This window comes from Corvus moneduloides, chromosome 11, assembly GCF_009650955.1.
Source record: "Corvus moneduloides isolate bCorMon1 chromosome 11, bCorMon1.pri, whole genome shotgun sequence".
NCBI classification, from domain to species: domain Eukaryota; kingdom Metazoa; phylum Chordata; class Aves; order Passeriformes; family Corvidae; genus Corvus; species Corvus moneduloides.
Window position 1 is genome coordinate 9,950,350 of NC_045486.1, and position 27,913 is coordinate 9,978,262.

A 27,913-nucleotide genomic window follows, 5' to 3' on the forward strand; every position below is an offset into this window, starting at 1 on the left:
TCTTCCCGAAGCCACCAGGCCAGGCTGTACAAACAAGCAGTGTGAAGAGGATAGCTGCACACTGGGGATTGCAGTGTAGCAGCTTCACGTCTACCACAGATCGGGGCTGGAGGGAGGATTTTGGAGAAGAGCAGTAGCAGGAGGAGGGGAGGACTGTGCCTGGAGGAGCAGAACAGGCACAAACACAGATCCATCTGCCTCAGAGGAGCCTTGCAGGACATAGCAGTTGGCTTTTTCCAGGATGAGATGCTCCCATCCCTGCAGCTCCGTTTGGGCATCAGGAAAAGTTCCTGTACTGAAGGTTACAAAACTTCCTCCTCTTGGTTTGCTTGTTGTGACATTCCAGATCCAGTCACAGAGCACCAGGGACACGAGACAACCACACCCCTTCTCACGTGCTCCCCATAACACACCAGCCGAGATAACCCCCTGTCTAACACTAACTAGTTCAGGGACTAAAGAACAGTGCTCCTGTGCCTACAACTCCCTGCTGCAACAAGTTAACTCCTTGTCCAAAGATCAGAAAACAGCTTCAAGAAATGTGTTACTCGTGTTACCCAGCTGTAAGACACAGGAAACATGAACAGAGATTGGAAAGCACCGCCTGCCAAGGACATGCACTCTTGAATCAGCATTACCTGTCACAGGATCAGCAGAACAGGAGGCATCATGCCAGACCAAGATCAGTGTAACAGCTCTCTACCCTTATTTTAAAAAGAACAGGCTAACAAAGGCTTGCTGAGCCTACCTGGGAAGCACACATGGATCTGAGCTGTTGCACTACTGCACAGGCACAGCAGTAAACAGGCATGTTGGCTTCTGTTCCAACAGAAACATCAGACAAAGTTTAACGGTTTTCAAACAGACTACAACAAAGGCTGCAGGGAAAAACATTTTATTTCCAAGCAGATTACAAAGAGCAGAGAATATAAGAGTAAAATTAAATTAAAAAAATAGTTGAGTGCATCTCTTTAAAATGATTTGTAGTGTGAGTTACTCACGGGGCAAAGCTACTGGAGAGTTCTGAAGGTCACTTTGCAGGATGCCAATCACATGTGCTGTTTAGACCTGGGTCAACACAGGAGGGACAGACAAGATGTATTTTGCATATAGGCTGCACACTCATTATCAAGCGAGGCCCTGGGCTGCAACTGGACCCTGCCTTTTTGAGACATCCCCTCCACCTCATTCTCTCCTGCAGTTCCCTCGAGTTCTAGACATGGTTTATTGCTGCTGTAAGTGGGTTTAATCTGCCTTCCCGTTCAGATGAGCTCCAACGAGAAGGGAGAAGCAGGCAAATGTGGCTGCCATGCACAGGGTTACAGGGAACGTGACTGCAGTGCCAAGAGCAGAGCTTCAGCCACACAGAAAAGGGAACCGACCAGTAAGGACACAGCAATCGCTTCAGAGATTTGGGGGCAGCATGTCAGCAAGACTTCTGGAAGAATTGAGATGTTCCTTAAGGTAGGAAGAGGTTCAAGCAGAGAAGGGCTCTTTCCTAAGCATTGGCACCAGCAAAACAGAAGAGGCTGAATCATCAGGATAAGGTGCATTCCCTTTAATATTTGAGAGGAGCAGCTCCAGCAATAAGATGGGGAGAAAAGCCCCATATAAGGTGGAAGACAGTTGATATCCCACTTTAACAGTGATTTAGGAATCCAAGCACTAACTCCGAGTCAGTCACTATGAAATTCACGTAAGAATGTGGTTGGACTGGACAGCTGCACAGCCATTCAGTGTCCAGCAGCACTCAGTCCAGCAAGAGGATGAGCAACTACAGTACCAGCAGTCCTCCACCCCCTATATACACCCAGGGGGCTCTTTTCTACCATTTCTGGATCTGCTCTTACCACAGCATAGGAGATTTCAAGGTCTCATCCCTTCTCTATGTATGCCAAGGCAGACAGTAGCCCTGGTGCAGCTGAGAACAAGACTCTTGATTTCTGCCCTAGCAGCAGCAGTGCAGAAGAGGATTCTTATTAGATCAGATGAAGTCTTTTTGTATTGTCCAAGGCAGAACAGTTCAGGAACTACTTCAGACCTTGTGACCCCTCTGAAGTCCAGACCTCTAGGGGTGAGGCAGCCAATAGATGAGGGCCCTATGAAGTTACTTAGACCATTCCCTTTACACACTGCAGACAGGAGTGAAGAACCACTCTCTAGTCTGCTCTCCGCTGCTTCAGCCATTACCACCAAAGAGGAAATGCTTGACCTCTTGAAAGCAAATGAAAATCTAATGGTGCTCTGGACACATGTGTAAGAGGCTACAAGTTTCCTAAAGATAGGGACACTGTTAAATGTCAAGAGCTTGGCCAATACATGAGTCTCATGTCAGAATGTGAGGTGCTTTACAACAGTCAGTCTCTTCTTTCTATGGTTCCTTTCATACCACAGTGACAAGATGGGCACAGTTCAAAATCAACAACACACAGTCTCTAGCTTGACTTCTCAGGTCTATTTATTTAGGGATCGATGCATTTTCAGCCTGTCTCATACAAGGCATAGGGCACGGAGACTTCCTGTCAATATATACACGCATACAAGAGCAGTACAAGCAGTTTGGCACTCTCAGAGCCAAGGGGGAATGCCCTTCAAGCAGCGGTCAAGCTGGTTATAGGAAAGTGTTAAAAAGCTATTTTACATGTTTGACCGGGAACATTTCCCAGAACATGGATAGCAACCCTAAGCCACGGCACTCTTCTGTGCTACTCTGTGCACGTCTTCCTACAAGCCCCTACAAGGGAGCAGATCATGTTCTTCACTATCAAAGAACATAGTATTTATATTCTAGAAATACTGTACCTTTTAAACTAGCTCCAGAGAGGCAGACTAGAAGCCAGATCCAGGAAAATAATCCTTAAGTCACAGTATATCGATTGTCTCTAAAAATAGGGAATGAAGTTAACACAGCAGACATTCTGATGAGACAGTACAGAACAGTGCAGCAGTCCACTTCTGCATCAGCAGATCCTCTCCTATGTACATGCGGACAATGAGAAAGGAATGGAAACACTCCAGTCCATCAGGACAAAACCAGTCACCAGGAGATCTCCACAGCTCACCATGTGCCAAATTTCCCTGTTCTTAACCAGTATCGTCCAAGATCAAGGAGAATTCTTCCCCCTACAAAGACTTGAGATCATCTTGCAGTTAAGGGTGGTAAGGAAAGTGCACAATCTAGAATTTTAAGGTAACATGGAATTTTGTTTCCCCAGAAAGCTAGGCTGAAGTTCCTGTTTGTCCCCAGCCTCCAGCTGCCCTAAAGTTCTGTCATGTTATTGCAGCTTCTGTCAATTTTTAGTGTAAGAGGTGGCTCTCAAGGCTGCCCAGTAAAGCAACTGGTACAGTGCATATCTGGCAGATTGTTTAATATCCACTGTATTTGATGGAGACAACCAAGGCAGCAGGCTTTCCAACTCTGCTCTGATGATGGGATAAACTGCCAAAAGAAAGGGAAAGCCACTCTGTGCGTGCCTGTTGGGCATCCTGTGCAGCAGGCACATGCAACTGCTTGGAACAGTGGGAGCCTGCCCCTAACCCTGTCTTCAAAGACTTAGTATAGGGCCAAAGATGGACATTCCAGTCACTACAATACGGTGAAGGGATTAGAGGCTTCTGACAGCTGAAGCAGTACTGGTGATCCCAACAGCCACTCTACCAGGGGGCAACTGCTGGCTCCCAGCAGACAAACTGAGGTGACAGTACCTGCTGCCAGCACTACACACACCCTGGGCACTATCTTCCCAGCTTACCCACTGGGATCTGGGCACTGATTCCAGGCTCTTTTCCTCTGGCCTAGTTCTGAGGGCAGACACTGAGCTAAGAGCGTAAAATAAAACAACAGTGCATTGCTACTTCACCTCTCTGCACTTACTTATTTGAACACAGAGTCCTATAGAGGGAACAAACTGCTCATACTGACAGCTAACTCAAGCACACCTGCGTCCTCAGGAACACCAATGTCAGTATGAAGCATCACGGGCTTGGAAAGTCTCTCTAAGCTGCACACCTCAACACTGCTCACAAGCACAAAGACAGGGAACATTATGGCTACTCTCATCAATTTACACTCTGCACAACCAACAGAGAGGGCAAACCTTCCTTCTCAATACAGACAGGTGCTGGACAACAGAGGCTTCAGGAAAGCTGCTTGCCTGTACACAAGTTTAAGTTCTTTTACTGTAATATATATTTAAATATTTATCTGTATATTTTGGAACAGGGAAGGGACATGAGGTGGAGAAGCAGGGAAGACAAGTTCAAGAAGCAGAGTAATTTCTCTGCATCCAAGAAGCTGGTGGCACAAATAACAAGCCTGGCAAGTGATCTCCCATTTCAAGCACAGTTGGCTACCTGCTGGCTTCAAAAGAGCAAACTATTTGTTAATGATATAAAATACAGCAACCATTTAAGATGCAGCAAGGCAAGGCTACAGGGCTGGGGATTATGATCATGAATGATGCCAAAAGCTACACGGCTGTGTTAAAAACTGTGAAAAGGCTGCTAAACTGCAGGAGTAAGCCATATGCTGCTCCTGGAAGGCCTTTTCCCTCCACTACCCCTTCATCATGCCGTTGGTGTGATGCATTTGAAAAGGTGGAGAGAGGGGGATTTGCCTGGGGTAAAGCCACAGAACATTAGGACAGTCTGATCTCACAGATCCCATGTTCCTAGCCTGGCACTGAGCTTCCATCAGCAAGCAGACATTCAGGTCCTTCAACAGAAGTTTATGCCCTTCTACCTTCATAAGTTGTAGGGGTGAAAGAAATCCAGCAGAGTTGAGCTGGAAAGAATGAACAGGGATGAAAACAACCAGTTTGCATACTGATCTCTGTATAATGACCCCCCACCCTCACAGCTCACTCTTCCCCAAATAAAGACACATTGTTCAATGGCATGTTGAAAAGACGTGCTTGTCATTCTTAATAAACAACTAGAGTAAGAATACATAAGAGAAACAGGGTGGTATCTTTATATGATACACAAGTGTATGTTACAAGAATTCCATCAGGCACAGAAGCCTCAAGGTTTAAGGCCTCAATGTTAGGCCAAAAAAGAAGAGTGTGGTAAAGTTTGTACTTTTAACATCTAAAAATGTCACTTAAAGGTCTGAATAGAAATTGTTGGTTTGTTTTTTTTTGTATAAATCATAATTGCAGTTCACTCTCTCCTCTTTCTTCCAAGATAACAGCAAATTAACGTCCAAGCACAAGAAAAGAAGATGCCTGCCTCTCCTCCACTGGCTGAGCAGGTCCATCCATCATTCTGTGCCCTCTAGGCTGCACGTGCTCCAAGGAGACAGAGGCCCCAGCCAACCAGGCCAATCCTGTAGTTCATGTTTTCTACATCATAAAAAAAAACCCAGAGTCAACCAGCAGCTTTCCACAGCTCCCAGCTCGCAGGGGATATGCAGCCTCCAATGGTTCCAACAGTTTGGTGTGTTGGGTAGGATACACAATGGGTAGGTTTTCCTTTAGATTCTTTTAAAGAGAAGAAGCCTAAAAGGGCTTCATAACTACACCAATAAAAAACCAAAAACTTAGGCATCTCCTTTAGTGTAAAAGTCTGTACAATTTCTCTTTGCTTGTCCCTCCCCCATCACCCTGCCCCACCCCATCTGAGCCACGAAGGATGCCTTAGTGCATGGTGCTGGCATTAGCCACGGCAAGAGCTTCCTGAATCTCTCGTATCACCAGGATCCGGGTGAGCATCTGCTCCATCTGCTCTCTGCTGATCGGCTGGATGGAATACCAGATAGGGCTGTTGGGGGCCACCACTGGCTCCGGTGTCAAGTAAAATGTGTCATTCCGGCCTTTCACACTCTGGGGGCTGTGTGAGGAAGATCAGAAATAACCAGACTAACAAAATGTCCTGGAAGAGAGAGACCACCACTGTTCTCACCCCAGGCTTCACAAATTCTGACAGTGAACATCTGGCTGATGAGACATGAAGGTACAGAGATACATCTAGGGGCAACATTCATCCCAAAGTTTTAGGACATGCCAAGGTGAGGACTACAAGAAAGCAGTTTTTATTCCACACTGGTAAGCATAACACACACATGGCTTTAGGGGTCTTTCAGAGTGAAAGCAGGATGGGGTATTTTCACATTCAGGCTACCTGCAGACCCATCTGTGCAGAGGAACCATTACATTAAGTATCAGAATCATCATAATTTATAGATGAGTCCTTTGAGGCACCCTCCAATCTCCATAGCAAGTCCTTATTTTTATTCAGAAGCTGGTTTGAATAGGACCCTACTCCTATCTTCAGTAGTGGATGCTTCCAGATGACTTGCAACTCACAAGCAGAAGAACAAGTTCATGCCAACACAGCAAATGTCCAAGATTAAGAGCAGCCAGTTCACAAATCAGGATTTGTCTTAAATACCCCAAAAATTCATTTTACATGCCATCAGAGTTAATCCCACTCTCTCATATCAACACCCCTCTCCATTTAAGTAAATTTATGCAAATATAGAAACTGTGCCAGCAATATCACACAGTACTGAAAACTAAGCCAGGCACAGGGTGCAGCTCCCCAAGTCACAGAAGACAAGCACTATACACACAGATGAGAGCTCTCACCATTTGAAGAGGTAGAAGTCATACAGCTTTATCGGACACCTCAGGGGGTTCTCTGGATTCTCGGTCTGCTCTGCATACATGTCATCTGTAACTACAAACCAGCCCCCCAGAAGTCTGTCAGACACTCTGTGTAAGCACAGCACACTGAGCAGTACCACAGAGCCTCAACACTGCAGCACCTTGTCACCGTGCAAGAGCTGGCAAGAGACACACGGCTGTTCAGGGCAGAGGCACCTGGCTATAAATGCTTAAAGCATTACGCAGAGCTTGCTTTGTCCTAAGGCTATTGAAAATCATAACCCATCCATATCCTTCTTTCCATTTCTCCTCTACCAGTGCGCAAAATAAGGGAAATTTTCTCACTACTAAGACTGCAAAGCCTCAGTTGCATCCTGTGCTTTTAAGAGGACAGATTGTACTTACATAGGAATTCTGTATGGGTTCACATGAATCAAGGTAAGAGAAGCCCTCCCCAAGAATTTTCTCCATCTCTTCATAAGCATTTACACCCAATAGCCTCTTTGCCCATAAAAGAAACCAAAAGTAACAAAAAAATTATCCTTGGTTCTTGGTGAGTCCCACATGCCTCAGTTAAGGTATGTCCCCAGGCTTATGATTAAAAGGCACTATGCTCTCTTGAATAGAATGCATGGAAAACATATAATGCCAGGCTGCAGGTAACTGGCTGAGCCTTGGAATCCCTACCTGCAAACATCTCCAGGTTCATCCACTTCTTCAAGCCTAAGTAAGTAAAATATTCCCAAAGAAACCTCCTAGACACTACCTTTCTGTCCTGTCTGGTGCATGCCTGGAGCCTTCATATAGCGGATACTCGTGCTTTTATCCTTGGGATTAGAAGGGTTCTTCTTGGTCTGCCTCAGCACCTTGGAGAAGGCCAGCTTCATGTGCTGGTCTACTGTTTTCAACAGGAAGTACCTGAGCAGCAAGAACAGAACACAGGACATTCAGAGGCAAGCAAGAGACATAGTCACAACAGCAAGGTAGTTACCTTTAGTCGTCATGAGCAGGCTGAAGCTCAAACCAACCACTGGGCTAAGGACTGTTCCAGCAGCAAAGTATACAAAAGCCACAGGTTCAGTCTGCCCTCTGCTAGCTCACTTCCTTGTTATACTGCATCTTCTTTGTCTGATGAGGCTACAAGTGGGCTCTGTGTGCAACCATTTGAAACTCATGATTTTGCCCTACCCAGAGCAGCAGTTTCACATCAATCCTGTTAAGGTATCTGAAGTTCTTTCATTCACCAAGATTCCCCAAGATTTGAGTACTTACTTTGTATTAAAAAACATCAGTGTAGTGAGCAAGGTGGAAGGGGAGTGAGCTCCAAGCTGCTTACACTCCCACAGCATCTCTTCTGTTACATGACTGGAGAGGATGTAACCTGCAATAATCAGAAGTCAGCATCATGCCAGGGGACAGACACAGCATGAACACAGGCAGCATTTTACAGTCTGTAAGTACTGGAGAGCATATAGATCTTAACAGAAGGAGGAAGAGGAGATTCTCACTAATGTCAAGATTCAGTGCTCTGCCAATAACTTTTAAAATAGCAGGTACAGTTAGGAAACACCTGTATATATCCATCAACCTCTAGTTGTGGAGTATACTTCTGCAACATGCCTATACATCCCAGCCCATAGAGAAAAGAATATGCACTTAAACAGCTTTTAATTAATGGCTTGACTCCACTGCAGATGCTCTTAATCCAATAATATGTGAGAGCAGGCAGGCCAGTGTAACAAATCAGTTCTTAGCCCTGTGCACAGCTTTAGTCAGCACACAGTGCCAAGTGATGTATTTGGACACATGAGTAATCCTTTGATTCTCAAATTTTTTCCCCTTTGTGTAGAAGAAAAATACTACACTCCAAATACACAGATAAACAGAAAAACAGACAGCAGTATGAACTCCAGGGCTTGTGGAATGTCAAAACACTGATCAAACAGCCAGACTGAAAACAAAAGGATTCCAAAACTTACAGTGCTACTTAGCCACCTAGCCCGTTACATCAGCTACTTTTCTGAACACAAGCAGTAACTTCTTCACTAATGTCCAAACATATCAAAGGGAATGAAACAATGAGAAACCAAGTTTCCATGCTCTGAAAATGCAATTCTTAATCTAGTTCTCATACAGTTCTCTGTCAAAATCTGTGTCTTCTGGAACTGCTCCCCCCATCCCTGTTGCCATAATCTCCTGATTGCAGCATTGAAGGCTTTAATCACTCATTGTTTTTTCCTTTGACACTCAGTTGGTCCTGCAGACAGTATCCATCTGGCCACATGGCACTACGGCAGTGCTGTTATTATCTCCCAAAGAAACAATACATATTAGAGGCAAGATGTATTACCACTTCAGATGAGGAAACTTGGTTCAGATGAACAATCAGCTGGCTGCCAAGTAAGCCAGTCTCATGACACTACAAAGTCCCTACAATGTGCCTTCTGATAGGTGACAAGTGACAGACAAATAATGTTCACTGACAGTCAGTGTTAGAGCCTGACAACTGCAGTAACCCCAGCATTCACTGCAAACACAACGTTTTTCTCCCTGACCAGCAGGAGCTGGCCTAGGGATGTTACATACTTCAAAAGGGTTTCTATTCAGACTACACTCATGTTTTAGGTTCAGTTTAAACATTCCAAGCTCTGGAAAGTTTTAAAGTTCTTAACAAAAGCCCTTACCAAGAGGCGAAACACGGGGCTGTATGTCCTTAAGAACTTCATGCAGCCATTCAGTGAACCGAATATAGTAGAGATCTGAGAAGATGTCATCAACTCGGCCGTTTTCAAAGAGATACTGTAAGAGATTCACAACACAGGCCAATACAGTGGGAGCAAGTGTGTTCCTCAGACCAGACCTTATCCTAAAGGCCCCCATACTCAGTCAGTCGAGCGTTTTACAGTATAGCACTGAAGACTAATACAGTTTACTTGAAGAGTGAGCACTCTTGCACCAAGGCCATTACAGGGTAGGTAATCTCAGTTACTATCATGGGAATGCCAAGACAGAAAAAGGAAAAACCATATTACAAAGTAAAGCTGATTGGATCTCACGTTTTATCTCAGGTGTGTTCACTTCATGTTATTTCACATGATTAGTGGACACTACTTTTTCAGGTTAACAACAAGGATGCTCAATTTCCCTGTCTAGGTTCAGCTCTGCTCCTGCAGCTCTTCCAGAAAGCTCATATATTCCCACAGCACGTAAGTTCTTGCCTGTTAAAGCTTCAACTAGATCTAAGTCTTGACTTTGACAGCTTCTTCAAACATCATCCAACTCTTCTCTCCCCACCAAAAAAGCTAAATGGACTTATTATTTTCACTATGATACTGAACTCAGTTATTCACAAACTTAACCTGTAGATGAAAGCATTGCTTGCACTAAGGACAAGTCATCTGATGTTTTCAGGGCTTTTTAAGCGAAGAGACTTTTTTCATATAAAATTGTTGGGAAGCTTAACAGAAGCCACAGTCTCTATTTTTATAACCAAGAGTCTCCCTACACATGCTGGCAACATGTACGGTTCTGCAGCACACAAAGCTGTCCCATCCTACCTTCTGAATACACAGGAAGATATAGTAGAGCACATCTGGATCATAGGGTTCACCATCACCATTTCGAGCTTCTCGTGTCATTAAGCACAGACCATAATTCAGCTCAGCCACAGCTGAAGAGATGAGATCTTCCTGGAACCTCAGCAGCTGACGCCCTGGAAACACAAAACAAAGCTATATTATTTAAACCATAAAGCCATATTATTTCCTAACATTTCAGGAAAGATTTCCCACATCTCCAGCTTTGCCATTCTATCTGGCAGGTCCAGCACTACCTCATTCTCCCAGTGTAGTAAAGCAAGTTGAAATAAATCCAAATCTTAGGCTGTCAGAAATACTAAAAGATAAAACAGGCAAGAGTTTGATAGGAAGATCCTCTGCCCTGCCAAATGCGTAACTATTGCCTTCTTTTACCGTGCCCTCAGTGAAATGCTGCCCTGCAGCAACAGGAAAATAGCAACTCCATGACTGCTCTACCAGCTTGGCCAGACAGTTTGTCCACGCACCATAGTCATGCAGTGCCCTTTTCTATTGCTATCAGGTGCCCAGGTGCTCAAGGGGGCTCAGCACAGAGCTAATACATGTCCTGCGGCAGTGGGAATGCACAAGAATTAGTACTGCAGAGTAAATTGAACTTTAAATTTAGGAACAATCACTGATTAAACGAAAGTGTTTCCCAGAGCAGTAAACGCCTAACATTTTAGTCATTCCTAATCCTGCTTGAAAGGAAACAAAGGCCATGTTCTCATGACACTTACTTCCAATAGGTGCTAGTCTATTTTGGGCTTCTTTTTCCAGCTCTGCATTCTTGGTCTGTGCCCAGCTTTTCCACACTTCAAGACCTTCTTCTGGCTTCAGAGAGTTTGGAAGTAGAAGTTCAGGTGAAGTTTGCGGCTGTGGCTGTGGTTCAACTTCAGCAACCTGAACAGTTTGAGCCTATGAAAGAAAACACTTCATTTTATATACACACTTCAATATGCAACAGCTGGACAAAAAGCAAGAATCCCGCAATACCTGTAGCCCCAGGATACCAACCTTCTGCAATACTCCTAACAAGAAATCAATCCAAGGAATGCAACTTTTGTTGTCCAACCTGAATTGCTGCTCACAAAAGAATATTCTACACTCCAAAAACTCTTTCGGTTTGAATGGACAGATCTATCTTCAGCTCACTAATCACTCTTAATCACCACTGAAGTCCATCTCACTACAAGATCAGCCCACAGAGACCACCAGCCCCTGAACAGGAAGGTGCCACCAGCTTTACTAACCACTGCTGCTCCACACCTAGACTGCCCTGAGGAAGGTCCTGGGTACAATCACATGCGATACACCACTGGCATCCCTCCCTATCCATGCTCTCTTCAAGCAGTATGTAACAGGCACACAGAATAAATACATTCTGTTATCATCCATGATGGATAAGATTAATTCACTTGTAAGAGGTAAAAAGCAGTAAGACTAGAACACAGCATCAAAACACCAATTCAACTTCAATGCAGTGTTCTCAAAATACCAAATACTGCTAATGGGGACTAGCTACTATTGTGTGAAGAGTGACTGTATGACTTATTACAGACCTAAGGCATCTCCAGACCCTTTGGAGATTTACTTTGCAGCAAGACCTTAGGTCACCAAGAATTTCAATCTCAGACTGAAACTTATTGGTGCTATTGGTTTCCTTGACAAATCTAAAATCTGCAGCTAGCCCTCCAGCTGCACTCACTCTGCATTCTTCACTACAGCTTCTCAATTCCATGCCAGAGAGTCTCATAGCTACCTCAATTAACCGCTTTACAGACCTTAGTCAAACTCTCACTGGCACCCTGAATGTTACAGAAATAGCAATTCTTGTATCAAAACAGTTTTGCTTTTTCCTTCCTAAGAGCTACTCCAAAAAGCAGCTTTTCCTTTGATACTGCTAAGTGCCAATATTAGTGAAAGTTGCTCTGACAGTCTAGAGACCATGGCATGTGAAAACAGCATAGAGACTTTTAATACCTGGACCTTACTCAGTATGAAAAACCAACAGCTGAAGAGGCAAAGTCTGCAAGAGTCTCAGACTGGAGCCTTCTAGCTGCCTCTGGTTGATTTTTTATTTTCTGCATCAGCTCTTACTAGCTTTTCACTTATCAGCCCCTGAAGCTGCAGCATGTAGCACAGCTGCAGAGAAACTGACTGAAAAGGCCCAACTTTAATCAAGGCAGATGGCAACCAAGTTGTGAAGGAAAGCCTCTCTCTGCCTTAAAGAGTCCAAGGGCGAACTGACACCTTGTCTTTGTAGGAGCCAGGACTGAGCCTCTGCTCTCCTCCAGAGTGCTGCCACATTACTCTCCAGAGACCCGAAAGCTTTCCAGAGCCAACTCCCTCCATAAGCCCAATCCAAGGGACAGTCTTCTGCCCTGACCCCACAGACACCTTGTCCAGTGTGAAGGCTGGACATAGGCTGAAGTAAATCTGCTGAACTGGCAGATGCTTCTTAACAAACTTACATTTTTCACAAATAGAGAAAAATGGCTGCAATTTTCCCAGATCCTCTAGAAGCACAATGCTAGAGGACAGTGCAGGGCAGGCCGGCAAATTCCTTCTCAGTTTCACAGTTTTGAGAGGGTCAGCTCCCGGAAGTGTGATGTTCATTTCTAGTAGCCTTACTGCCCCGCCTAGAGAGAGGGTACATCCCTCCTGGAATTGCCTATGTATTTAGGGGGGCTTATGCCCCTAAATATCTTACGTACTATTGATCCAGGAAGTTTGCTCACAACTAGTCCGATTTCGACACTTTACCTGGGTGCTGGATCTGCTGTGGATTCCATGTGCAACATAACACAAAGTAACTAATAATGACTAGTACATATTAGCACACCTTATTTGGCTGCAATTATCCCTGCCTGTCCACTGCAACCCCTGGAACAGCTCAGGAAAATATTGCAGACCTCAGAATACCCGCTATGAAGAATCTGGCAATTAGTATGTATCTATTAATTTTTAACACTAAGATCAAGACCGTACTTTCTTTTGGAAAGTTTTGAATCCTAAAACTATGTACCAACATTACTACATGATAGTCTCATACCCATCAGGAGTCAAGTGCCCTATGTCACGTTCAGGCTTCTGGGACAGATGCATCTCTGCTTCCCAGACACCAGCTGTCTGTTGGCATGCTCCCTGTCCACAACATTTTTAAGCTGTTAATCACAAACTGAGACCAAGAGGCAGTTTTAACTTACTGAGCAAGTGACTTGTAGCTGCTGTTGCTGCCCCTGCTCTTGGGGTGTGGGCTGCTGCTGCTGCTGCTGCGGGTCCCATATGTGCACTGTCTGCCCTGTATTCTGGTATGTCCCTGCTACAGCCTGCACTGCCACTGGAATGTGGATGTTGCCATTCATAAACTGTGCTGGAAAGATCGAATTAGCAAGAGTCTGCACCACTTCCTCATGAGAGTTCTTCACTACTGAAGTACTTCCCACCATCTTATCCTTGTCATCTTCCAGCTTCACTGTAGCCAGTGTCGTGGGCGAGCCACTGACGTGGACGGCATTGTAGGCCTCCTGAGGGATGGCAATGTGGGTTATGTTTTGCTGCTGAAGGTCACCACGTGGTTGAGCAGAGTAAACAGGGATGGTCCACGTCTCTCCAGTGGGGCTAGTAATGGTCCCAGTGGCACTGTACAGGTGGGCACTGTCCACTGTTAACAAGTCTGGCCTTAAAGAGACATAACTTTGCTGCTGGCCCTGAGGAATGGCCAGCACTGTGGCAACTGGCTGCCCTGAAATAGCATACGATACGGTAATAGGCATATCCACTTTACGTTTCTTCACTGGCTGAAGGACACTCGCAGAGCTGATCCGCCTCTCTCCCTCTCGTGGCGAGCCTTGTTGAGAAGGTGGGGGTGACAGTGCCCCGACTGTCTGGATCTGGATCTGCTGACCACCAGTAATGGCCTGTCCTGCCACAAGCTGGGCCTGGATCTGCTGGTGTTGTATGTGTTCCTCCTGTAGCTCGGCAGCCTGGATCTGTTGGGCAGTCTGCACATGCTGTACTTGGATCTGAGCTGCCTGCAGCTGTGATGGGCTGGGGCTCTGAAGAGACTGACTCTGTATTGTCTGGGATGCCTGCTGCTGCGCCTGGCCTTGGATCTGCACTTGGACCTGTATTGGCTGCTCCGAAGCCTGATGAACAGAGAGCTGTGGAGAGAGCTGCTGGGCGGAGACCTGCTGCGGTGACTGCTGGACCTGGACCTGAACCTGCAATGACACCAAGCCAGCAGTTAGAGATCAGCAAATGTCAGTGATTCAACAGAGATGGTCTGTCACTCAAGATCAATGCTCCAGGTCTTTTATGCTCCCTTTTATGATTCCATATATTACTCCATTAGTAAAGATTTCAGGAAAATGAAACCAAGGTATTCCAGAAGTGCCTGGTCATTAACAGTGATACAGTAGATGTGTTTGCTCAGCATTGCACATGACTCTCAGCAGAGAGAGAACAGCACGTGAGCTACATCTCCACCCTCAAAGCTCTATGGACTCAAGCCAACAGATTGCATCCCTGGAATCCAAAAGTGTCTTCAAAGCTATTTGCATTGCTAAAATGTTACTTTAGCATAGGTCTTGCAATACCAGCACTTTAAGGTCACGCACATTACAATCGCAGGAACTTGCCTCATTCTTACCATGCTCTAAATGGTTTTACTGCTGCCCACCACAGTCCCAAGATGGCCACAGGATCACTAGCTGGTGACAGGCAATTTGACAGATAAGTCAAAACCAGCACATGGCTCTTTCCTCATAAAGCATGGGAATATTACTTTGAAACCTATCATTGATAGTAACACTACTCAAGCAGGTGTCAACACAGAATGTGGCAAGTTCAACCTCCATCTTTGTCATGCATTAATGGCCTACCCTGCAGCATGATTTTTAAACTCTAGAAGAATTTCTTTGGCAATGACAAAACCAACCTTTTTTTCATTATTTACTTATTCCATTTAATACCATTTATTGTCTGAACTACACAGTTGCATTTTCTAGCTCATGCACTTAGTCAATGCTGAATAACATAGACAAAATATGTTGACTTCATTTCAAATCAGTTCCTTTTCTTTTGGGGGGGGGGGGGGGAACATCACACCCTCTCACATTAATGCTCATTTGTCCAAGGTCTGCCACAATACCTAGCAGCAGTCCAACAGCACACTGAAAGCCAGGAGTCACAGGTAGCCCCCAGCACAAATTTCAGGTGTCAATACCTTCACATCCCTTGTCCAGACACTTCTCCACTTTTCCTCACATTTACACAGACAACTGGTTACATTTGCCTTGTCCTAGAAGTGATATCTCCCAGGTTCTCATGACCATCTGTTTCTCCAGGCTTCATTAACACTTTATTTTAAGGGAGGGAATTAATTCCTCAACACCTCTTTCTGGAGCCAACACGGACTTATTTAGTTATAAAACTAAATGTCTTCCTACTCACTGTCCTCTCACCTTTTTCTAGCTCACTTCCTGGAGCCAGTCAGACTAATGCAGCATTTACACAGAGACAGCACACTAGCCAGCCTAACAATACCAAAAAGAACTACAATGCAGGCCTGCTGTGCACAAAATCTCACTTCCCAACATTGCTGCTAAGAAGTCTTGAAAAATGTTAAGGACCCATTTACAGCCAATTAAGAGTTGCTAAGTAAAAAACTGGGGTAGCAAAAAGCCCCACTGGCAGGCCCGATTTATAAGTCACCTCCTGTTAAGAATTAATTTATTTCCAGGAAGAATAGGGTACAGTTCGGGTACAGTTCCTTCTGGGAACTCTGTGCAGTATACTGTAATGCAGCTGACGTGGTGACTATAATAATTTCCTGCAAGGTAACAAGAAGCATGTGACCTTATGTCAGCATGACAGTTTCAAAAGCTGCATCAATGAGTGATTTGATCAGGCAGTCAATTGAAAAAGATGAACTCACCTATGGGATGTTTCCTCAGTTCTATTTGATATTGTTCTGCCCTGGAGCATGAGTACTGCCTTGGGCAAACAGGCCCAAACACGGATCCCAGGTAAGGGTTCAGTTTAAGAAAGCCAGTTGCAATCACACCCCTAAGGCAAGAATTCTTCAAAATACTTCACTTTAAAAATCACTAATATAGTCCTTACTATTAAATTAAGTCCTTATTCAAAAGATTACCTGCAAGGCAAAAGCCAAAGACTGAACAAATTACATGTTTTATTGCACTGGTATTTTCAGTTTCACACAAGAAACATTTGCTTTACCTGCTAGGATTCAAAATGACGGTAAGAGGTAAATGTGTCCTGTACTTCCGTAGTGCTTTCAGAATTTGCACAGTTGACTGAGAACACCTTAAAAGGACCCCCATCTTCTTCCCACACAAACTTTTACATTACAGTTCCTGTGAGTGTTGTAACATACAAAAAGGAAAGACTTTTTTTCGGCTAGCAGTAAGAATTCAAAGTCTCCTCCTGTGCTGAAACAATTTATCACACAACCACAATTAGAAAGGTAATGGAATTGGTTTAAGAAAGAGGTATTGTCAGCAAGAGGCATGGTCTAAGAACAAATGGACCAAGACAGCATTTGCTCCTTCTGCTCTTGTAAACAGACTTTCAGTTTGAGAGGACCTAACTGATCATCTAGCCTAACTGCCCGACGACTTCAGGGCTGACCATAAGCTACAGCATGTCATTAACAGCACTGTCTAAATGCCTCTTAAATAATGACCCCCTTGGGGTACCAATCACTTCTCAGAAGCCTGTTCCAGTGTTTCACCACTCTCTCGGTAAAGAAATGCTTCCTAATGTCCACCCTGAACATCCCCTGGCACAGCTTTGAATCATTATCTGTTTCAGACCTGAGCCTACAGTGTTTGAAAGTCAGGGGCAACTTCCACCACTTTCAGCAGACGAGCAGTCATGCCCTGAGGCCTGTCGAAACTCCCCCAGGACTGAATCCTAACTCCTACAACCAGGATGTCTTGCTACTGCTTTAGAGTCCACCCTATTATTAACACTCAAAGAATGAGTCCAGACCCAAACAATATGAAGTCAAACTCCAGAATGACTTGAAGCTCTCTGTGTTGCAAACTACAGACATTAGGCATCTGACTAGAGTGGTCCTATTTAAAAGGATATTGGACCTCTACCTACCACACATTATGCATTCCCTGTGAATTACACATCCATTTTTAAAAACCGTATCTTGCAGCAGATCCCTCCCTGTTTTCTAGTAGGTTTATGCAGGAGTGCTACAAGCATTCATTTCAGTTTTACAGGCTTCAACCCAGTCTGAGACCAGAGGCTTCTTATATTGACCTCATTGTCCGTTTTTTCCTCAGATAGCAAGTTAGACAAAGTATTACACTAACCCCACCAGCAGCAGATGACTTTATAAAAGACTCTGTACAAAGGGGAATGTTTTAAATTTACAGGCCAAGACCAACAGGGAGGACTTTAAATCTTCCCTTTATGCTGAAGATTAAAGCAAAACCATGTTATGCTGGGAATTCCTGGGTTACTGGTGCAAGAAAGGAACATGCCAAGTTACCAGTACCGAAATACTATTTATTGCCGAAAGTCTGGATCCAACAGCATGAAAGAATCACCTCCCAGCAGGCTACCATGACACAGAGTAACGCCTTTTCACCATAAAGTCTCTGGAAGCTGGATCAAATACTAGCTGACTAGAAAATCAAGTGTCAGAAATCAACGCTGTATCATAACAGGAGGGAAAAACTACATTCCCTTAGAGAAAATCTTGTCACATCAAGCCCAAAAACACATTCTGTCCTGAACTGAGCACATGCAAAGAGTAAATCAGTAACCCCACGACCATGAGAACAGCTGAAGCCTGGTTGCCAAAATTATTTTTCCTAATGGTTGATAGACAAACTTTCAAGTAGGAGTCATAACATGTCTGCCCTGCACGGATTCTCTGCCCAAAAAGGCATCAGACTCAGTTGTTTCAGAACCGCAGCTCTGAAACAACTGAGATTTTCTTTGCTTGTTAATTCTTTCATCTGTAGACTGACGGGATTACCTAATATTTCCTAAAACCTAACTCTAAATGAGCACACCTAGCAACTCTTTCCTGCATGGATTTTTTGATATCTAGCTTGTCCTAGAGCACCTGACAGGCTCTTAAATGCATCTTTTCACAAAGAAATCTTGGTTTCTGAGGCGTGTTTACACTAGCAAGCAGTAGTACACACCAAGAGCAGACCTCCAGAGCAAGACTGGAGACATACTAACATGTCCACACTATACCTTCCAGAAGACTATTTCAAACTTAGTTCTAGTCTTGCCCACCAGCCAAGTTTGACATCATGGAGACACAAGACTGCATCTTACCGCTTAGTTTCGTTTGGTGGGAACCCCAAATGACAGACTCCACACCTACAAGAGGTAAAAAGGGGCAGGTGGCCAACTTGCTGCAGGAAGCATGCTCCAAATGCCCCCAGAAGTAATGTGGGTGCATCTCAAACTTCCCACACAAAGACAAATACTTGGGAAAAAAGTTAGTGAGAGCATGAGAAGAGTAATCTCAGAGTTTTTTGCCCAATTTAAGGACAGAAGACCTAAAATACAGTTCCCTCAACAACAGTCCTAAGCTAAAGCAAGTCCAGCACTAAAAGCTAACACTGTAACAAAGAGTTCCTTCTAAAGTTACACCAGAAAGTGTACATGCAAGTATAAAACAGATATGAAAAGTGTAAGTGAAAAGACTGATCAGAGAAGTAGCAGGAAATGTCAGAACTTGTTATTTAACTACTTTACAGGAAGTCCTTTGCTATCTAAGTAAATAAGGTCTACGGGAAGGGTACAAGTCAGCTTTTCAGAATAACAGCCAGACTGACTCTCACTCCAAGTTTTTCCTCTGCTCATTCATCAACATCAGAGAGAGAATTCCATCAGCTAAATTAGGCCTTGGGTGTGTTTGAATAGTTACAATATCAAGATTTTGCTGTCAAGCTGTATACTGGGGAGGGATTTAGGTCTAAGACAGTTAAAACACATGACCAAGGAAAAACAGCTTACCTCTCCAACAGAAGCCTACTTCCATATACAAGTAAATGCTACCTCGAAAACACCACTCTTGACTATAACCACTCTTTGAAGTGCCCCACTCAGCCCTAACAAATGATAATTAATACCTGCTGCTACACTAAAATCTTACTGGCATGTTTTTCAAACATAAGCAAATAGGAACTCTAACTCCAAGCTAAACTTCAAGACCAGTACAGAGGCAAGAGGAAGGTGCATCCATCAGAAGCAAAGATGCATTCTGTGCAGAGCCAGAAACCAGACTTTTTTCTAAGCTATTTAAGGGCATCTTTCCCTGCCTTGTGTCATTAGTAACGCCCAGCCTCCTGTAATTGTCTGAAGTCACAGAATAGACTCAGCAGTAAACACATAAGGAATTGAACGATTAGAAAGCCACAAGTATCAACCAAAAGATATTTTACACAGGCACTTAACCATTCCCCATACAGTTCCATGATCTTGCTCACATGTAGCATCCTCCCCTCAAGTCCTGCCCAAGAAAATCTTGCCACCTAGATATCAGACTGTTCATAAAAAGCTGAAACTGAGGATTTCTCCACACACATCATAAGCAAAGATACTTTCTGTCCTTTGATATTCTTTCAGTTAAAGCTTCTTGTGTAAGAGGCACAAAAGGTTGGCTGACCTCTGCAGAAGTACCATATTTGGAAGCAAGTCAACACTAAAAACACCTCTTCTCACTGGCATAATCAATTTGATGGCCTCAATGCACAGGACCAACAAGCAACAATCTGACCAAAATCGGAGCTGATAAAATTCTTACTCAACTGGAACAAAACACAGCCCTTCCCAGCCACTCCCTGATGCACTACAAGGTATGACAACTCTTGACACACTAAACTCCTTCTTAAGGTCACTTATGGCACCCCTGTGATACTGGGTGTGGAAGGAGCTCCAGGACACTTGAACTGTAGCAATGACTAGCGTAAACAACCCAACAGTTGCATCCATTCATCCTGTAAAATAAACACTTGATAAGACTTTGTTGAACCTTTTAGGCAAGAAAACCTTAAGGTGACAACTTCTTCAAAGACAAAATTTATTTTGCCAGAATAAATTAAAGCAGCAAGAAGTCACACTCTGTCTTCAGTTGTTCACAGCTAGTAAAACCCAGGATGGAACCTGAGCACTGCCTATCTCCATGATTGAAAGATCATCAGCAGCAATTGCTACTGTGAGGTCATCTGACTGGTCATACTATTAGTCACCTTCAGCAGTACTGTCACACTGCCCGACATAAGCACAGTCATTCAAAGGGTCTTCCACTGATTTGCAATTGGATTAGCAAGAACTAAACAGATTACCAAGTCAAGTACCAGGACATATGTTTAATCAAAAGCTAAGAGGCTTCGGCAGATGACCAGAATTCATCATAATACAACACAAGCAGTATTTTAGCACAGGGAGTCAGTTGGACCAGGTGCACTGCTACAGTGGAACACTGTCACTCCCCAGAGTCACAACAAAATCCAGCTTTATCCAGAAGCTGTGCTCCGCCACTGCTGCCACAGTGACAGTGCAGAGATAAGTTAACACTAAATCACGGGTTTAACATAAATTATGTCTCCATAAGAAACCTTGAAAGACAGAAAAACACTCTTTCAAAGGGGTAAAGACATTCTTCTCCACCCTATTCTTGCAGAAAAACTAAGATAATTCTGAGCTAGCTGCTCAAATACACCTGAGTCCAGCTGCACTGCTGATACACAAAAGCTGCAGCCCCATTTAGTATCAAATGTGCCACCTTACTGTTCTGGGGTGTTGCAACACCCTAAAGTGAACAGCAGGGTAGGTAACACAAACACTAGTTATGAGCTGTACGGATGGGAAAGCAGGTATCTAAAAGCAGAGGCACATCAAAAACAAGGAGCAGAGAGTAGACAACATTCTTTAGGAAACTTGATGGAATCTTGACTTTCACGAGTTTTTCATATTCTGGGTGCAGGTCATTGAGTTCAAAAATCAGGAACTGGTCTCTGGCAGCAACTCTATGCTTATTTTCAAGAAGGTCAGGTTATTTTTCTCTGGAGCATATGATATATGACCTCCCTCCCTATCTCTGTTACTAAAAGACTTGCAAGAGTCAAGCCTGAATACTGAGTAGTTCTGAAAGGAGGCAGCAAGAGGTAAAAAATGAGTGGGGGGGGGAAAAAAAAAAAGATTCCTTTTGACTTCTACAATTGGTTTGGGGGCCTTCCACATCTTTAAGGCTGAGGCACTCAAAAGCCAACCCTCCTAGCTCTTCTACTGAAAAACAAAACTTCTTCCAGAAAACATACTAGCTGGCAAAACCAAACCCACTCTTGATCAGTTTTAATAGCCTCATGCAGAGATCCAAGTCATGCCGGCAAGACTTCGGTTTTTGTTCTTCAAAAGCCTTTCAACACAAGTTACTGTAGGGCAACAGGTTACAAAAGCCCCAGTTAAGCATTCATTTACTCAATAGAGAGTAACTGGAGATGAGTTACCAGTGAAGGAGGTAAGTTTGTCTTTGCCGTAGGATAAAAGCATGCAAGTGAGCCTTTGGCACAAGTCTCCTGCACTGCAGCAAGTTCGCACTTATTTCGTACCTTATTTCCACCCTATTTGTGACTCCAAACCCTCACTTAATGTAAAAACAAGAGAGCTCACAGCTTTACATTCTGCTACAGAAAGCAGAATGATTCATATCTCAAGTGTATCAGAATTGTAGCTATAGGCAGAGTTCAGCTGTATGGAGATATATCACAGAAAAACCTTAGTAAATGCCCTGCCACCTATGAACTCTTCAAATTACAAAATGTATCTGAGGACAAAAGCAGTTATCCTAAGTTGTAACATTGGTTTGGTTTTCTTCCCTCTGATGTTGGATTTGCTTACTTAATACTTATTAAAATACCTAATGTAATATCTACTTTAAAAAATAACAAAAATGACAACTCCTTCCACTATGCAAATGGATCATCTACCATGATGCACATGCATCCTTTAGAATTCCTTTCCTGAAATGTATCATCCCCTGGTTCATATCCTAAAGTTGACTCTCCTGCATTTCTCCCTCACTTAAAAGCCAGTTCAAGAACAACAACTTGTAGAATGTTCAAGTAAAACCATTCAAAGATTATTGATTTTATTAAAGTAATAAAAAAATCCTGAAGGCAAGTTCAATCCTACAGCCAGCCTGAACAACCAGACAGTCAGAGGGGGCTGGTATTTATAGCAGCTTCAGAGCAGAAGGCTTTGGGAGTTGTGCACATGCCAGAACTGTTGACCATTTCTCCAATAGGTGACACCACTCCATTGCTATGTACGTGGCTCCTCCTACAGCAGGGCTTGAGGGAGGCACAGTCCAGAGAGCCAATTTACTACCAAATTCCTTAAATGAAAGGGAAATACTGCTGTACTATATAAAGTTAATTGGCCCTGCCTCTTAAGTACTTGTCTGCGGCTTAAGGTTAGACAACAGCTCTGAACACTACTCTATCAGTTAGCAAGTCATATACACATTCAAGGATGATTTCAGATGCTTACCTGGACTTGCTGGGGTTGCTGAACCTGTATCTGCTGCTCTGGCTGAGTTTGTTGCTGGATACTGGTTGTCACAGGACAAGCAAGTTCAAGCAAAGACCCAGCCACCTCTGTGCTGTCCGTGTAAATGCAGTTACCACCCTGCTGATACACCATTGTGGTGGTAGCCGTCTGCTGAAATTCCTGGAGAGCTTCTGGCCCTTGGAAGCAAGGGAGTCTAGAGAAACTCCTTCATCCTGTGCTGGGGGATCGTTCGCGCCTTCACACGGATGTATTCTTCAAAGGAAATGGTGTTCTCCAGAGAATTATTCATATTGCAAGGTCCTCAGGGTTCCTTAAGGAAAGAGAAAGTAAAAGTCTTAACTACAGCACTCCCTTGGTGCAAGGATATTCTTAACTCCAGTAACTAATTTCTCATACCAAGTACTGTATGAAAATTGGCAAACATGCACAGCCAGATGCCCAAGACAGATGCTTTAGTTTTACGAGGCATCTTGTGCTACTACGCATTTCTCAGATTAACCCTTGGCAGCTCAGGGGAGTCTGAATGATACCCAGGTGTGACTGTGGAACTACTCACAGAGCTCACTGCCAGGTAAGCTCTCCTAGCTCTGTACTTCACCCAGACCAGGCAAGTCCTGTACCAGACAAACCCAGTTGTACATTCCATTTGTTTGCAGCATGCACTGTTAGCGAGAGAGGCTCAGAAATCAATATCTGCAGCCCTGCTTTGCAGCCGCAGAGCTGGGGAACTGAGCAGTGTGTTCTATCAGGCCGTGCAGTTCTATTCTAGGCAGCTAATGGGTAGCACAACAGAAGAGCAACAGATGCAGCATTCAGCCCATTGCTATTAGGACTAGGATAGCCTCATCGATTTGAACATAGCAAGCAAAAGGAGAGCAATGGAATCAAGAGATTTCCTCAAACAGAGAACTACACACATGGAGAAGCAGAGCTCTGGAAATGACAAAGGCAACAGAAGCATTAGTTCTTGATCTACTTTTAATATAGGAAGAGGTTAACATGAAACATGCCATGTGTGAAGACAAAAGAAAGACAGAAAAAGAAGTTAGATGATCAGGGCGGAAGTGAAAGCAAAGGAAAAAAAAAAAACCACCACCACCAAAGATGACTCCACCTGAGAACATCAGACAGCTCTAGGGTATATTCTGACAGCATTATTTTCTTACTGACTTTTGTTTAAACCCACAAATTGTTTTTGCAGTGAGTATACTGTATACTGGTTGTTTCTAAGGCACTAATTAGCCTGTATATAAATACATTTGAGCTATCACATCACTGGACACTGAGACAGTTTGTGAAAAGATGTGAAACAACACAAGATTAGGACTAGAAGAGGTGATTCAGCACTACTAGATCAAGCTGCATAAAGGAGGAAAAACACACAGACATCACTATGTACATTGACTGTAGTTCTAAAGAGGACAGGTACAAAAAGAGAACTTTATGTATCCTTTTACCATGATTTTACAAAGTAGAACTCAGACAGGGCTATGGTTGAATGTAAGACTGCAAAAGCCTGCCTGTGTGAAAATGGGAGTTAACTCTAGGCTTTGACTGGTGCTCAAGCACACTGCACAAGTCCAGCCCCAGTTATCATCAAAACCTGGGAGAGCTGAAGCAAACGCTAACCCCTCTTCATTGTTACATGACAGCAGTCCAAACACACAGTTTTTGTTTACATGGAGGTTCATGGCTAGTGCATTGGACCAGGCTCACAGGAAAAAAAAAAAAAACAAGTATCAAAGGTAAGGGGAAGACATATGAGGCAATTTTGTGCTCTATCTATGGGTTTCTGAAGTCTTTAAGACACATTTGTTGCTGTATGAGATTTCTACAGAAGATATTCTTAAAATATGCAGCACTGTTTAGTAAAAAAAACATATAATGGTGTTCACATGGCAAATCCAACAGCTCTGTAAATATCAGCATACAAAAGCTCCTGTAGAGCCCACATCTGGACAGAAAAACCATTCTTTCAGAGACACCAATCTGACATTTTCAAGCCCGCTATGGGTGATAGAGCCAGTAAGACTACTCACTTCTCCAACAGCCACCCAAGAGTAGATTACACCTCTACAGCACACATTACTAACGCCTTCCCATGTGACCATATGCCCCGGGTGAAACCAAGGGAGAAGAACGATGTTAATGCATCCATAGGGACTCAGATAAGACCTAGAGCAGGCACACTGAAATGTGTTTTGCATCTAGCTGGATGACGCTCCATTATAGACTCTGAGGTTGGAAAACAGATTTTGAGCAATTAACTTGTCCCAACCTTCTACTTGGAACTTCCAAGTATTTGACTTCAATATTACAGTGAGGCTTTCAAAGAAGGGCATCATCATTTTCCATGTCCACTCTGAGGTGCACTAGCAGATACAGCTTTGACAAGGAAGACTCTTCTGAGGAATAAGCCTCAAGGATGCCATGCTGGGCTCCCAAACACGAATGCCACAGATGTTCTTTGACAGCAGGATCCCAGACATAAGTGCCACAGATGCTCTTTAACAGCCAGCTGCTGCCGAATTGGATGGGCTCACTTCTCCCAGGTGCTCCCTTCCTGCTTGTGCATTGGTATTTATTATGTTGTAATGGTTCAGGGAATAGCTATCCACCTTCTGTTAATCTTGTCAAAGGAGAGAGCAGGGAGGTCACAGGGCTGCTGTTTCCAATGGGAGCTGATAGCCCTCACTTCCACTTTTGAAACTCCAACCCTTCTTTCACAAGCTACATCATTCTCCCGCGTAAGAGACCAGAAGCCACAAGAAACCCAGAAGCATAAGCAGCAGAGGTCCACCACCAAACCATCACCAACCTCTTCTGACCACCAGGAAGCAGAACAAAGCAAGCACTAATTTCTTAAATACAAATCCTTGATACTGCTGAGCTGGTCCATTTTAATTAGTTCTTGTTAGCATGAAAACCAAGAGCCTACTAGGCCAGTCTTCCCCTACTAGTAAATCTTCCTCTCTCAAAAGCTGTCACAAAGAATCTCTTGTCTTTCTTCTACCATGGAAAAAAGAATTTCCTTTACATTTTCTTGAAGTTACTATACCTAGAGCCATTAAGGTGAGACCCTGCAGTATTCCAAAGTGCCAGGCATGGACCAGAGCCCCACCATGCCACAAGGCATCTGTTCCCGTCCCACAAGAGGGACGGGATCTTCCTTGGGTTTTCTCTACAGATGCAGCTACAGACCCTGTAGGTAACAGTGTCTCCATGGGTCATTCACACCAGTTTTAAGGCTGCTGGATTATTTAACTAAAAGCACTGAACTACTCAAAACTTCACAAGACCCTATGCAGCAGTGGAGGTACCCGGTCCAGAGGAAGATTCAGGAAAGTAATGCTGCACTCCCAGAAATTTTACTTATTAAAACTAAACCAACCTGCACTTCTGGCACAAAACCTCTGTAAGGCTCTAGTGCATTCAACAGGCTTTTGTACGGCAACACGTGCAGCTTGCTGCTGCAGTCACCACTTTTACTACTAGTTATTAAAACACATAATTTGTGCATTCCATTTATCCCACAGACACGCACTGGAAACTGCAAACACCCACCCTCACTGGATCTCAGCAGCATGTGTTTAATACTGCATTTTAAAATTTAAAAAAAGAGCATCCAGGCAATAAGTTTCTCCAACAAAGTAAGGTAACTGCTCTCTGTGCAGCATAACTGCATTTTTTTCAGGAAGTAAGTTCAAGAAAAATTCTTTGAAGATTATGAGCACATACGGTTAGTTGATAAAACTTAGACTGAGGTTACTGAAAACACACACACAACTTGCAGCATGTGGACAATCTGGACTCACCAGTCACCATGTTGCATGTATTTCTGCTGCTCTTGTCCTGAGCTCTTAGACTTGTAACGTTCTGGAGAAGACAGAACAAAGAAGCCCTTTCCATCCCCAGTTCCTCTTTCTTTATTAAGTCATTTTATTTTTAATATGTATTCCATTAAGAAAAAAAAAATCAGGAAACAAATATATGATCATCCACGCAGCTAGCAGCTCCTACTGAGGAATTGCAAGATGCCCAATTTCTAACCATCGTATCCCTCAGCCTGGTGGTACTGGGAACGACTGTGTGAGCACATCTGTCACAGAGCGCCGTGCGGCGACAGGCGCGGCACGGTGGGTAACTCCGGAGTTACTGGCAGATAGAACTTAGAACAAGGCAGCAGCAGTAGTGACCGTATCCAGAGCCCCCACCCCACCGCAGGTGTTCTCAGTGCTGCCCCGAGAGACAGCCGGGAACTCTACGGACCGCTCGGCCACCCAGCCAAGACGAGGCGAAGCTCCGCATTCAGGCCCTGAGACCGTCGGCTGCAGCTCAGCCTCCGTCCTGCCCGAGCGGGGACGCGGAACCCGCGGGGCTTCCCCCGCCCGCGGGAACCCGGCACTGCCCCAGCCGCTCCCGCCGCCTTTGTTTCTCGGCGGGGCGGCCGGGCCGGGCCCGCAGGCGGCGCCGCGACACCGCCTCCCCCGCCCCCCCGGCAGGAGCCATGTCGGGGGCTCCGCGAGGACGGGGCCGCCGAGGGCCGCGCACAGGCCGCGCCTTCCGGTGCCTCGCTGCCCGGGTGGCGGGGGCGACGGGGACGGCCCGGTGCACGGGAAGGGGGGAGAAGAGCGGGGAGCGCGCCCGCGCGGGCCAGGAAAGCGCGCGCGCGGCAGGCGGGGCCGCCCCCTCCCCCTCCCCGCCGGGCCCGCGCCGCCCCCGGAACCGCCGCCTCCTCCTCCCGCGCCCAAAGGGAGGCCCCACCCGGCCCCGCCGCCGCCGCGCACTACCCCGGCCCGCCGGCCCGGCTGCGCTGCGGCGTGACCCGGCCCCGCCTCACCCCGGCCCTGTCGCCGCCGCCGCCTCGGCCCCGAGTCTTTTCCCCTCACAGCTCCCTGGGCGCCATCTTACATTCAACCCCCCGCAGCCAATCAGCGCGCTGCCCCAGCCTCGCGAGAGCGCGGCCCCCAAGCCCCGCGAGAGTTCAGCCCCTCGGCCCGCCCCGCGCCTTAAAGGGGCCTGGCCGCAGCGGGGCGCGGGGAGGGCGCGGCCGCTGGGGGGCGTCCTGTGCGGGGGGCGCGCGGCCGCGGTGGCGCGCAGAAGGCGGGGGGGACACGCGGGGACACGCGGGGACACGCGGGGACAGGGGCA

At 45.1% G+C, this 27,913-nt stretch overlaps 1 protein-coding gene across 3 annotated transcripts; it reads right to left on the reverse strand.

Moving 5' to 3' along the window:
- Positions 1–879: 879 nt before the first annotated feature.
- QRICH1 (glutamine rich 1) lies at positions 880–27,703 on the reverse strand. Of its 3 annotated transcripts, XM_032120685.1 has the most exons (11): positions 27,674–27,703; positions 26,578–26,638; positions 22,742–23,072; positions 13,390–14,406; positions 10,921–11,098; positions 10,163–10,317; positions 9,290–9,404; positions 7,878–7,986; positions 7,372–7,523; positions 6,588–6,678; positions 880–5,829 (listed from the first exon to the last, which is right to left on the reverse strand). In XM_032120685.1, exons 3-11 carry the CDS (start codon positions 22,892–22,894, stop codon positions 5,637–5,639), a joined length of 2,163 nt encoding a protein of 720 aa, XP_031976576.1. In that variant the 5' UTR covers positions 22,895–23,072; positions 26,578–26,638; positions 27,674–27,703; the 3' UTR covers positions 880–5,636. The 3 variants fall into 3 exon arrangements, with proteins under 3 accessions (XP_031976576.1, XP_031976577.1, XP_031976575.1); XM_032120686.1 differs by lacking the exon at positions 26,578–26,638 and having other exon boundaries at positions 27,603–27,701; XM_032120684.1 differs by lacking the exon at positions 27,674–27,703 and having other exon boundaries at positions 26,578–27,126.
- Positions 27,704–27,913: the final 210 nt, after the last annotated feature.